Genomic DNA, 12945 nt, shown 5'->3' with positions numbered 1-12945 from the left:
TTTGGTATTGCTGTGTTCGCTTTAAGTTGGCAGTGTATGCCCAGACGTGGGTCCCTTGCTCACTTGGCCACTGGATTCAAGATAGCCTGACTGATGAGGATTATGAATCCTGGGAAGCTTGATTCCGGTCCAGGGATGACATGGCTCGGCAGTTCGGGCTGGACAGTTCCCATGAGGCACAGGGTCAGACTGATTTGCATATGGCCATATCTTAACTGGGGTGGTGAAGTGAGCTAAAGAATGGTGGTGGATTAAACCCAGATCAGTTGACTGGGGGGGGAGTGTTGGACTTGCTCAAACTCTCCATCCATCATCCTCTTTGGTATCGCATATCCTGAATACAGCATGTCTCTAAGATACAGCGCAAGCGCTGCCTAGGCGAGACCTAAAAATGGTGCTGGCAGCCATTACAGGACTTGGGGAATTAGTGCCCTGTCCTGAAGTATTAAAACATAAAATAAGAGAGCAGAGTTGGAGTACGCTGCCCTCCTATACCCTGTGGTGGGGGACCCAGAGGGTCTTCCCCCCGGGCCAAAATTTAAAAGAACAATCCTCGTTTTTTTCCACAATCCCGCGGGACTCCCGCTGGATCACAGCAAAAACAAGGAAAGTGTCAGCTGCTGTTCTCTTTATTAAATATATGGGGAGGGGGTCATGAGCAGTGCCCCACTCCCCGAGCCCAGTTTGGGCCCGAAGACCCAATCCCCCAAGACCGGATGTATGAATTAAGGGGAATGGGACACAGTGCCCCCTCCCTGAACCTTGTTAGAGCCCAGGGATCCTATCCTCTGGGGCCAAAATAAAGATTAAAAGGAGGGAGGCTGTGTTGCCCACCTCCCTGAGTCCTAAAGGCAGCTTGGGCTATTGGTGCCTTGGGGCTCCCCGTGCCCCCTAAATGGTGATTGGTGGGTGCCCCGGGTGGGCACTAGGGGCATCCACCTATAAAATAATGTAGGCCCCAGGGAATGGGGTACCTGGGGTCAAAATAGACACAGGTGCACCCCGCATTCCTTTTTGATTATATTTTGCCCTGGGGGATGGGGTCCCAACTTCTTAGAAGGCACGGGGAAGGGGCCAAGGCTGCCCCTCCCCTATATAACAACACGTGGCCTCTGAGTTTGGGTCCACAGGGCCTATTAAAGCATGGGTAGAGATGCTGGGTGTCCCACTCCCCTTGGAATTTGGCCCCAGGGAGTGGGGTCACTGGGGCCCAAGATGGCTTGGCGAGGGGGGCCACGCGGCACCCTCTTTTTTTTATTGGAGATGGCCCCTGGCCCAATTAAGTGAGTGGGTTGAAAGCCCCCACCACTTAATATATATGTTTTGGTCCCGGGGATAGGGCCCCCGGTCCAGAATGTCAACCCTACGCCACACACGCCAAAGGCTGTGCACAGTGTGGGATTGACAGCCTGATGGGGGGTTTGGGCACAGGCCTATTGCCATGCCAAGCCCTGTGGCTAAGCCCCTGTTGCACACTGCCAAAGACCATGTACTGAGAGGGGCTGGCTGTCTGCAGAGAGTTGGACAAAGGACCTGGCTACTAGCCGGGCCCTGTGTCCAGCCCCACACCATGCAAAACCAAAGGCTGTGCATGTCGTGGGGGTGGCGGCCTCTGGGTGGCTGGCTGCGGGCATGTGGATGCAGGGCCTGGCTTTAAGCCAACCTCTGGGGCCAACCTCACACTACACAAGATGAAAGCCTGTGCGGAGCATGGGGGTGGCTGCCTGCCGGGTCAGCTGCATCCGAGTGGGTTGGCCACAAGCCTGGCACTTTCACCAAACCCCTGCTGTGCATGGCCAAAGCCTGTGACCAGTGACGGATTGGCTGCCTGAGGCGGGTTGGCATCGAAGCTCACTATAACTTGCATCCCTCCCATGCACTGCTTATGACCTCACATATTACATCACTTGTGACATGTTATATGACATCACTGATGACGTCTCAAATTACATCTTTGATGACTCTGCTACTTTGTTTTATAGTTTACATGGTGGCAGTTAATTACCGTATTATTTCTCTGCCTAATTTTGCCCAGCCTGTGCCCAGCTAATGAGTGCAAGTGTTCACAAACGCATGTGCTTCTCCAGCGTCATGGGTGTGTAGAGGTATCGAACATGTTCTAAATCTTTGAATTGAAGAGTAACACTGTGAGCTGGTGACAGTTGACGACTTGTGTCCAGCATGTTCCACACACATTTTTTGATTCTGCAGAAAAAGTTTCCAACAGAGCAAAGATTCCATGTAGTAAATACTCAGGGGCTAACTTACAAGCCCATTGTGTCGCCGAAGCGTCACGCTTATTGACGCACCGGCAGCACTACGGGCTTCCCCTTATTTACAAGGCCATGTGAAGTCACCCTGCGTGATGTTGCATGGCCTTGTAAATATGTTTGCCTTACACACATTACTCTGCGTGAAAGGGGCGTTCCATGGGTGGTTCTGAGGGCGTTCCATGGGTGTTTCTGTGGGTGTTCCCAATCAAACATCCATGAAACTTGACGCACTCCCAGATTGACGTCATTGGGTGAACCTGGGATGCGTCAGAATCTTACGCCTCCCAGAGGGGGCGTGAGGAGGCACAACGAGGAGAAGTACTTTCATTGCTCCTGGTTTGTTCATCTTTGTATACACAGAAAGAGGAAAATGCCTATGCAGTTGTGTACATATTGAACAGCGTGTGCAAAAAGGGTTTCCCATATATCTCCAGTTATCTGTTAATGTGAACTAAGCTACCCATGAGGTGTGGGTATAGGGTCGATGTTGCACATAACCCATGCTTGCTTTCCCTAAGGGAGTTGTGTCTGTGATGGCACTAATAATGGTTCATATTATTCTGAGCTATTTTGTACTAACCTTCTGACCTCTAATGCCACAGTTGTTTATAGAGCAATGTGTACAAAACAAGCAGTGATCTCATAGAACATGTCATCAGTGATGTAATATGTGAGGTCAGAAGCAGTGCATGGCGGTGCCGCAAGTTACAGTTAGCTCTGTCAGCTATAACTGCTGAATTTCTGTGTTTATTTTTAGTTAAAAATTATGATATTTTCACTGACATTCACCTAATGTGTATGTATGAATGAATGAATATATTTTTATCGCTTAAAAAACAACACCTAAAGTGATCTTACAGCTAGGTGTTGGAACGAGACACAAGCTAACTATAAACAAGCATTGGCATAGCCAATAGGTCTCACCTTTGGGACCTTATAAGTGTTTAGTTTTAAAGCAAAATATCCTTGGTGCAACAACATCAAGTATTGCATGGCTAAACACTTATAAGGTCCCACAGGCGAGACCTATTGGCTAAACCAATGCTTGTTTTGAGTGAGGGGCCCGTGCAGGTATGTCACTGTGAGGTAGAGATGCTGCGTGTCCTTTTTACAGGAGCTCCTGTGACATCGCACCTCTTCAAAATGTATCTTGGGTCTGGTGTAATACGTCTAACCCCTATTCCCGCACTCAATGTATCCTTCAATGTCCCTTGTACAGCCAGGGTTGACAGTCCTATTACCCCTGCCCTCCAATGGCACTTTACCTGTCATGGGTGGTGTACATGGTGGTGGTGGACATGGTGGTGGTGGTGGGGGTGGACATTGTGGTGGTGGTGGACGTGGTGGTGGTGGACGTGGTGGTGGTGGATGTGGTGATGGTGGATGTGGTGGACATGGTTGTGGTGGACTTGTTGGATGTGGTGGTGGTGGACGTGGTGGTGGTGGATGTGGTGGTAGTATACGTGGAGGTGGATGTGGTGGTGGTGGATGTGATGGTGGTGGACGTGGTGGTGGTGAATGTGGTTGTGGTGGTGTATGTGGTGGTGGACCTGGTTGTGGTGGAGGTGGTTGTGGTTGTGGTGGACGTGGTGGTGGTGGTCGATGTGCTGGTGGATGTGGTGGTGGATGTGGTGGACATGGTGGTGGTGGTGGTGGATATGGTGGAGGTGGTGGTGGTGGACGTGGTGGTGGTGGACATGGTGGTGGTGGACGTGGTGGTGGTGGATGTGGTGGCATTGGTGGACGTGGTGGACGTGGTGGTGGACATGGTGGTGGTGGTGGAGGACGTGGAGGTGGACAAGGTGGTGGTGGACATGGTGGTGGTGGAAGTGGTGGTTGTGGATTTAGTGGTGGTGGATGTAGTGGTGGTGGACGTGGTGGTGGTGGACGTTGTGGTGGATGTGGTGGTGGACCTGGTGGTGGTGGACCTGGTGGTGGTGGACGTGGTGGTGGACATGGTGGTGGACATGGTGGTGGTGGACATGGTGGTGGACACAGTGGTGTTGGTGGTGGATGTGGTAGTGGTGGACATGGTGATGGTGGATGTGATGATGGTGGATGTGGTGGTGGTGGACGTAGTGGTGGTGGACATGGTGGTGGATGTGGTGGTGGACATGGTGGTGGTGGACATGGTGGTGGTGGACGTGGTGGTGGACGTGGTGGTGGACGTGGTGGTGGTGGACATGGTGGTGGATGCGGTGGTGGTGGTGGATGCGGTGGTGGTGGTGGACATGGTGGACATGGTGGTGGTGGATGTGATGGTGGTGGACGTGGTGGTGACCGTGGTGGTGGACATAGTGGTGGTGGACGTGGTGGTGGATGTGGTGGTGGATGTGGCAGTGGTGGACATGGTGCCACAGTTGTTTATAGAGCAATGTGTACAAAACAAGCAGTGATCTCATAGAACATGTCATCAGTGATGTAATATGTGAGGTCAGAAGCAGTGCATGGCGGTGCCGCAAGTTACAGTTAGCTCTGTCAGCTATAACTGCTGAATTTCTGTGTTTATTTTTAGTTAAAAATTATGATATTTTCACTGACATTCACCTAATGTGTATGTATGAATGAATGAATATATTTTTATCGCTTAAAAAACAACACCTAAAGTGATCTTACAGCTAGGTGTTGGAACGAGACACAAGCTAACTATAAACAAGCATTGGCATAGCCAATAGGTCTCACCTTTGGGACCTTATAAGTGTTTAGTTTTAAAGCACAATATCCTTGGTGCAACAACATCAAGTATTGCATGGCTAAACACTTATAAGGTCCCACAGGCGAGACCTATTGGCTAAACCAATGCTTGTTTTGAGTGAGGGGCCCGTGCAGGTATGTCACTGTGAGGTAGAGATGCTGCGTGTCCTTTTTACAGGAGCTCCTGTGACATCGCACCTCTTCAAAATGTATCTTGGGTCTGGTGTAATACGTCTAACCCCTATTCCCGCACTCAATGTATCCTTCAATGTCCCTTGTACAGCCAGGGTTGACAGTCCTATTACCCCTGCCCTCCAATGGCACTTTACCTGTCATGGGTGGTGTACATGGTGGTGGTGGACATGGTGGTGGTGGTGGGGGTGGACATTGTGGTGGTGGTGGACGTGGTGGTGGTGGACGTGGTGGTGGTGGATGTGGTGATGGTGGATGTGGTGGACATGGTTGTGGTGGGCTTGTTGGATGTGGTGGTGGTGGACGTGGTGGTGGTGGATGTGGTGGTAGTATACGTGGAGGTGGATGTGGTGGTGGTGGATGGGATGGTGGTGGACGTGGTGGTGGTGAATGTGGTTGTGGTGGTGTATGTGGTGGTGGACCTGGTTGTGGTGGAGGTGGTTGTGGTTGTGGTGGACGTGGTGGTGGTGGTCGATGTGCTGGTGGATGTGGTGGTGGATGTGGTGGACATGGTTGTGGTGGTGGTGGATATGGTGGAGGTGGTGGTGGTGGACGTGGTGGTGGTGGACATGGTGGTGGTGGACGTGGTGGTGGTGGATGTGGTGGCATTGGTGGACGTGGTGGACGTGGTGGTGGACATGGTGGTGGTGGTGGAGGACGTGGAGGTGGACAAGGTGGTGGTGGACATGGTGGTGGTGGAAGTGGTGGTTGTGGATTTAGTGGTGGTGGATGTAGTGGTGGTGGACGTGGTGGTGGTGGACGTTGTGGTGGAAGTGGTGGTGGACCTGGTGGTGGTGGACCTGGTGGTGGTGGACGTGGTGGTGGACATGGTGGTGGACATGGTGGTGGTGGACATGGTGGTGGACACAGTGGTGTTGGTGGTGGATGTGGTAGTGGTGGACATGGTGATGGTGGATGTGATGATGGTGGATGTGGTGGTGGTGGACGTAGTGGTGGTGGACATGGTGGTGGATGTGGTGGTGGACATGGTGGTGGTGGACATGGTGGTGGTGGACGTGGTGGTGGACGTGGTGGTGGACGTGGTGGTGGTGGACATGGTGGTGGATGCGGTGGTGGTGGTGGATGCGGTGGTGGTGGTGGACATGGTGGACATGGTGGTGGTGGATGTGATGGTGGTGGACGTGGTGGTGACCGTGGTGGTGGACATAGTGGTGGTGGACGTGGTGGTGGATGTGGCAGTGGTGGACATGGTGGTGGACGCGGTGGTGGTGGACATGGTGGTGGTGGATGTGATGGTGGTGGATGTAGTGGTGGTGGACGTGGTAGTGGTGGTGATTGACGTGGTAGTGGACATGGTGGTGGTGGACGTGGCGGTGGTGGACATGGTGGTGAACGCGGTGGTGGTGGATGTGGTGGACATGGTGGTGGTAGTGGATGTGATGGTGGTGGATGTGGTGGTTGTGGATGTGGTAGTGGTGGGGATCGACGTGGTGGTGGATGTGGTGGTGGACATGGTGGTGGTGGATGTGGTGATGGTGGATGTGGTGGTGGTGGATGTGGTTGTGGTGTTGGACGTGGTTGTGGTTGACATGGTGGTGGTGGTGGTGGATTTGGTGGTAGTGGACATCGTGGTGGTGGTGGACATGGTGGTGGACATGGTGGTGGTGGACGTGGTGGTGGACGTGGTGGTGGACATGGTGATGGTGATGGACGTGGTGGTGGACATGGTGGTGGAGATGGTGTTGGTGGTGGACGTGTTGGTGGTGGATGTGGTGATGGTGGTGGACTTGGTGGTGGATGTGGTGGTGGTAGATGTGGTGGTAGTGGACGTGTGGTGGTGGGGGTGGACATGGTGGTGGTGGTGGACGTGGTGGGGGATGTGGGGGATGTGATGGTGGTGTTGGATGTGGTGTTGGACGTGGTGGTGGTAGTGGACGTGGTGGTGGACGTGGTAGTAGTTGTGGTGATGGACGTGGTGGTCGCGCATGAGTGACACAGTCCAGGCCGACCCCACTGACCTACCATCGCGCATGAGTGGCACAGGCCAGGCTGACCCACCATCGGGCATGAGTGACACAGGCCAGGCCGACCCGCCCCGACTCACCATCTCACAAGAGTGACACAGGCCAGGCTGACCCACCATCGTGCATGAGTGACACAGGCCAGGCCGACCCACGCCGACTCACCATCGTGCATGAGTGACACAGGCCAGGTCGACCCGCATTGACCTACCATCGTGCATGAGTGAAACAGGCCGACCCACTATCGTGCATCAGTAACATGGTGGTGGACGCGGTGGTGGTGGTGGTGGATGTGGTGGTGGTGAACATGGTGATGGAGGATATGATGGTGGTGAATGTGGTGGTGGACGTGGTGGTGGATGTGGTGGTGGTGGACATGGTGGTGGTGGATGTGGTGGTGGACGTGGTGGAGGTGGACATGGTGGTGGACGCAGTAGTGGTGGTGGACATGGTGGTGGTGGGTGTGATGGTGGTGGATGTGGTGGTGGTGGACGTGGTAGTGGTGGGGATCGACGTGGTGGTGGATGTGGTGGTGGTGGACGTGGTGGTGGATGTGGTGGTGGACGTGGTGGTGGATGTGGCAGTGGTGGACATGGTGGTGGACGCAGTGGTGGTGGACATGGTGGTGGTGGATGTGATGGTGGTGGATGTGGTGGTTGTGGATGTGGTAGTGGTGGGGATCGACGTGGTGGTGGATGTGGTGGTGGACATGGTGGTGGTGGACGTGGTGGTGAACATGGTGGTGGACATGGTGGTGGACGCGGTGGTGGACGTGGTGGACATGGTGGTGGTGGATGTGATGGTGGTGGATGTGGTGGTGGTGGACGTGGTGGTGAATGTGGTGGTGGACATGGTGATGGTGGATGTGGTGGTGGACGTGGTGGTGGATGTGGCAGTGGTGGACATGGTGGTGGACGCGGTGGTGGTGGACATGGTGGTGGTGGACGTGATGGTGGTGGATGTGGTGCTGGTGGATGTGGTGCTGGTGGTGATCGACGTGGTGGTTGTGGTGGTGGACATGGTGGTGGTGGACATGGCGGTGGTGTACATGGTGGTGAACGCGGTGGTGGTGGACGTGGTGGACATGGTGGTGGTGGATGTGATGATGGTGGATGTGGTGGTGGTGGACGTGGTGGTGAACGTGGTGGTGGTGAACGTGGTGGTGTTGGACATGCTGGTGGATGTGGTGGGTGGTGGACGTGGTGGTGGTGGAGGTGGTAGTGGTGGTCGATGTGGTGGTGGACATAGTGGTGGTTGTGGTGGTGGTGGACATGGTGGTGGTGGATGTGGTGGTGGTGGTGGACATGGTGGTGGTGGATGTGGTGGTGATGGATGTGGTGGTGGTTGATGTGGTGGTGGTGGATGTGGTGGTGGAGGACGTTGTGGTGGTGGATGTGGAGGACATGGTGGTGGTGGTGGATGTGGTGATGGACGTGGTGGTGGTGGACATGGTGGTGGTGGACGTGGTGGTGGTGGACGTGGTGGTGGTGGACGTGGTAGTGGTGGACGTGGTGGTGGACGTGGTGGTGGACGTGGTGGTGGACATGGTGGTGGTGGACGTGATGGTGGACGTGGTGGTGGTGGACGTGGCTGTGGTGGTCGGCATGGTGGTGGTGGACGTGGTTGTGGTGGTGGACATGGTGGTGGTGGACATGGTGGTGGTGGATGTGGTGGTGGTGGATGTGGTGGTAGTGGACATGGTCGTGGTGGTGGACGTGGTGGTGGTGGTGGACATGGTGGTGGTGGACGTGGTGGTGGACATGGTGGTGGATATGGTGGTGGTGATGGACGTGGTGGTGGACATGGTGTTGGTGGTGGACGTGTTGATGGTGGATGTGGTGATGGTGGTGGACTTGGTGGTGGACGTGGTGGTGGTAGATGTGGTGGTAGTGGAAGTGGTGGTGGTGGTGGACCTGGTGGGGGATGTGGGGGATGTGATGGGGGTGTTGGACGTGGTGTTGTGGATGTGGTGGTGGACATGGTGGTGGACGTCCTGGTGGACGTGGTGGTGGTGGACGTGGTGGTGGACGTGGTGGTGGACGTGGTAGTAGTTGTGGTGATGGACGTGGTGGTCGCGCATGATTGAGACAGTCCAGGCCGACCCCACCGACCTACCATCACGCATAAGTGACACAGGCCTGGCTGACCTACCATCACCCTTGAGTGACACAGGCCAGGCTGACCTACCATCGCGCTTGATTAACACAGCCAGGCCGGTCGGGCCGACCGGTGCCGACCCACCATCGCGCTTGGCAGAAGGCATGCATGGCGGAGTGTTCCCAGCCCACAAGGGGGTTGGGACAGTGGGTGGTTGGCCAACCGCAGACAGTTGTTCGCAGACGTTTTATAATAAGATGTTAAATATATAAGATGTTAAAAAACATAGAAATTCACTGAACATTCAAAGGTTGAAGTGGAGTTATACAGAAGTCTTCTAATAGTGAGACAAATGTACTGTTTTAAAACCCCCCAAAAAAACACTGATACTCACCAGTTATGTGTCACTGACATAAATATAACTTGCGCCACTATGATGCGCTGCTTATGATTGCAGGTATTACATCACTAATGACGTCTGAAATCTATGGCGTGCAAATGATACTGATGTCAGTTACGTATAACTGGTCAATTTCAGTGTTCATTTGGCTTTAAAACTGTACGGGGAAAGTGGACGCGCGCCTTGAGGCCTGTACACGGCACATGGGGGGGGGGAGGGGGGTCGTGGCCTTGAGGGGCAGGTACGAGGGGCTGCCTGCCCCGGACCCCGGTCCCCGGGGCACATGACAGGCTCAGGCTGAGCCGCTCAGCCCCGCATCCCGGGGCCTCAGACCCTTCAACACCCCCCCCCCCCCCCCACCCTCCCCCCCCCCCCCCCCCCCCCAGGGGCCACAGCAACGGAGAGAAAAACTGTCAGAAGGAATCAAAGAAAACAGGAATCAATAGGAAGGAAAGAGGGAAACATGGCAGGGGCCCAGGACTGGGGAGAGGGACAGAGGGGTCAGGGGTCACCAGGACTGGGGAGAGGGACAGAGGGGTCGACGGGTCACCAGGACTGGGGAGAGGGACAGAGGGGTCAGGGGTCATCAGGACTGCACCCCACAGCATCAGAGAGAATCAGAGGCCGGTACCTGCGCTCCGTGGGTCCGAGGGATGCAAGAGGCCGCCACGAGCAGACACCCGGCGACCACCAGGACCCCGGAGGCGGCCATGCTGAGGGACTCCTCCGGGGACAGGTCGCAGGCTTCGGGCAGGTGGGTCCGGCGCCCAGAAGTCCAGAGAAGCGCTTTCTAGGAAGCTCTTAACAATGCATCTTACACCCCCGGTCCAGAAGCATCCGGGCCCTTCAGTAGCTCTTCACGGAAGCATCCCTCGGAGCAGTTTCTAGGCGCCTCCGCCGCAGCGCCTCGACGCCCAGGCAGGCTCTCCTCGGCGCTAGGTCATGCACCGGTGACTGCTGGGGAGATGACCACAGCGCTTCGATGCCCAGGGCCCTCCTCGGCGCTAGGCCCTCACCGGGTGACTGCTGGGGGAATGACTGCAGCGCCTCGACGCCCAGCGAGGCCCTCCTCGGTCCTGTTCCCGGTGACTGCTGGCGGGGACTGACCGCAGCTCCTCGACGCAGAGGCCGAGAAGCAAAACAGGAACTCGGGCGGATTTCCTCCCTGGTATCTGCTCCACCAGAGGGAAGGAAGGAAGCCCCCACTCCAGCCTGGAAGCCAAATCTGAGGGATGCCGAGGAATCTGATGAGGGGGCAGATCCGTGGGTCCGTGGCGCCCCCATGACATGACAGAGAGCTCCAGGTCTCGCTGGCACCCTCCATGACAGGGCAGAGAGCTCGCTGGCACCCTCCATGACAGGGCAGAGCTGGGGGCCTCCTGGGCAGAGCGGGGGTGTCCATGGCACCGTCCGTGGCAGGGCAGAGCGGGGGTGTCCATGGCAGGGCAGAGCCGGGGTGTCCATGGCACCCTCCGTGGCAGGGCAGAGCGGGGGTGTCCATGGCACCCTCCGTGGCAGGGCAGAGCGGGGGTGTCCATGGCACCCTCCGTGGCAGGGCAGAGTGGGGGTGTCCGTGGCAGGGCAGAGCCGGGGTGTCCATGGCACCCTCCGTGGCAGGGCAGAGTGGGGGTGTCCGTGGCAGGGCAGAGCCGGGGTGTCCATGGCACCCTCCGTGGCAGGGCAGAGCCGGGGTGTCCATGGCACCCTCCGTGGCAGGGCAGAGCGGGGGTGTCCATGGCACCCTCCGTGGCAGGGCAGAGTGGGGGTGTCCGTGGCAGGGCAGAGCCGGGGTGTCCATGGCACCCTCCGTGGCAGGGCAGAGGGGGGGTGTCCGTGGCAGGGCAGAGCCGGGGTGTCCATGGCACCCTCCGTGGCAGGGCAGAGCCGGGGTGTCCATGGCACCCTCCGTGGCAGGGCAGAGCTGGGGTGTCCATGGCACCCTCCGTGGCAGGGCAGAGCGGGGGTGTCCATGGCACCCTCCGTGGCAGGGCAGAGTGGGGGTGTCCATGGCACCCTCCGTGGCAGGGCAGAGCGGGGGTGTCCGTGGCAGGGCAGAGCCGGGGTGTCCATGGCACCCTCCGTGGCAGGGCAGAGCTGGGGGCCTCCTGGGCAGAGCGGGGGTGTCCATGGCACCCTCCGTGGCAGGGCAGAGCTGGGGTGTCCATGGCACCCTGCGTGGCAGGGCAGAGTGGGGGTGTCCATGGCACCCTCCGTGGCAGGGCAGAGCGGGGGGCCTCCTGGGCAGAGCTGGGGTGTCCATGGCACCCTCCATGACAGGGCAGAGCTGGGGTGTCCATGGCACCCTCCGTGGCAGGGCAGAGCGGGGGTGTCCATGGCACCCTGCGTGGCAGGGCAGAGTGGGGGTGTCCATGGCACCCTCCGTGGCAGGGCAGAGCGGGGGTGTCCGTGGCAGGGCAGAGCCGGGGTGTCCATGGCACCCTGCGTGGCAGGGCAGAGCTGTGGGCCTCCTGGGCAGAGCGGGGGTGTCCATGGCACCCTCCGTGGCAGGGCAGAGTGGGGGTGTCCATGGCACCGTCCGTGGCAGGGCAGAGCGGGGGTGTCCGTGGCAGGGCAGAGCCGGGGTGTCCATGGCACCCTCCGTGGCAGGGCAGAGCTGGGGTGTCCATGGCACCCTCCGTGGCAGGGCAGAGCTGGGGTGTCCATGGCACCCTCCGTGGCAGGGCAGAGCTGGGGTGTCCATGGCACCCTCCGTGGCAGGGCAGAGCGGGGGTGTCCGTGGCAGGGAAGAGCGGGGGTGTCCATGGCACCCTCCGTGGCAGGGCAGAGCGGGGGGCCTCCTGGGCAGAGCTGGGGTGTCCATGGCACCCTCCGTGGCAGGGCAGAGCGGGGGTGTCCATGGCACCCTCCGTGGCAGGGCAGAGCTGGGGTGTCCATGGCACCCTCCGTGGCAGGGCAGAGCCGGGGTGTCCATGGCACCCTGCGTGGCAGGGCAGAGCTGTGGGCCTCCTGGGCAGAGCGGGGGTGTCCATGACACCCTCCGTGGCAGGGCAGAGTGGGGGTGTCCATGGCACCGTCCGTGGCAGGGCAGAGCGGGGGTGTCCGTGGCAGGGCAGAGCCGGGGTGTCCATGGCACCCTCCGTGGCAGGGCAGAGCTGGGGGCCTCCTGGGCAGAGCGGGGGTGTCCATGGCACCCTCCGTGGCAGGGCAGAGCTGGGGTGTCCATGGCACCCTCCGTGGCAGGGCAGAGCGGGGGTGTCCGTGGCAGGGCAGAGCTGGGGTATCCATGGCACCCTGCGTGGCAGGGCAGAGCTGTGGGCCTCCTGGGCAGAGCGGGGGTGTCCATGGC

At 58.0% G+C, this 12945-nt stretch overlaps 1 protein-coding gene across 1 annotated transcript in view; it reads right to left on the bottom strand.

The window, feature by feature from the left end:
- The window catches only part of STAB1 (stabilin 1), a 756575-nt gene extending 746103 nt beyond the window's left edge, over window positions 1–10472 (bottom strand). Inside the window, exon 1 of the mRNA XM_086939405.1 lies at window positions 10270–10472. Coding sequence (XP_086795531.1) covers window positions 10270–10350 — 81 coding nt within the window. The 5' untranslated portion in view covers window positions 10351–10472. The remainder of the gene's footprint in view (window positions 1–10269) is intronic.
- Window positions 10473–12945: the final 2473 nt, after the last annotated feature.

This window comes from Lissotriton vulgaris, chromosome 9 (assembly GCF_964263255.1).
Source record: "Lissotriton vulgaris chromosome 9, aLisVul1.2, whole genome shotgun sequence".
Taxonomy (NCBI): Eukaryota; Metazoa; Chordata; class Amphibia; order Caudata; family Salamandridae; genus Lissotriton; species Lissotriton vulgaris.
The sequence above is the reverse complement of the archived record's forward strand: the minus strand, read 5'-3'. Positions and strand labels throughout refer to the sequence as shown.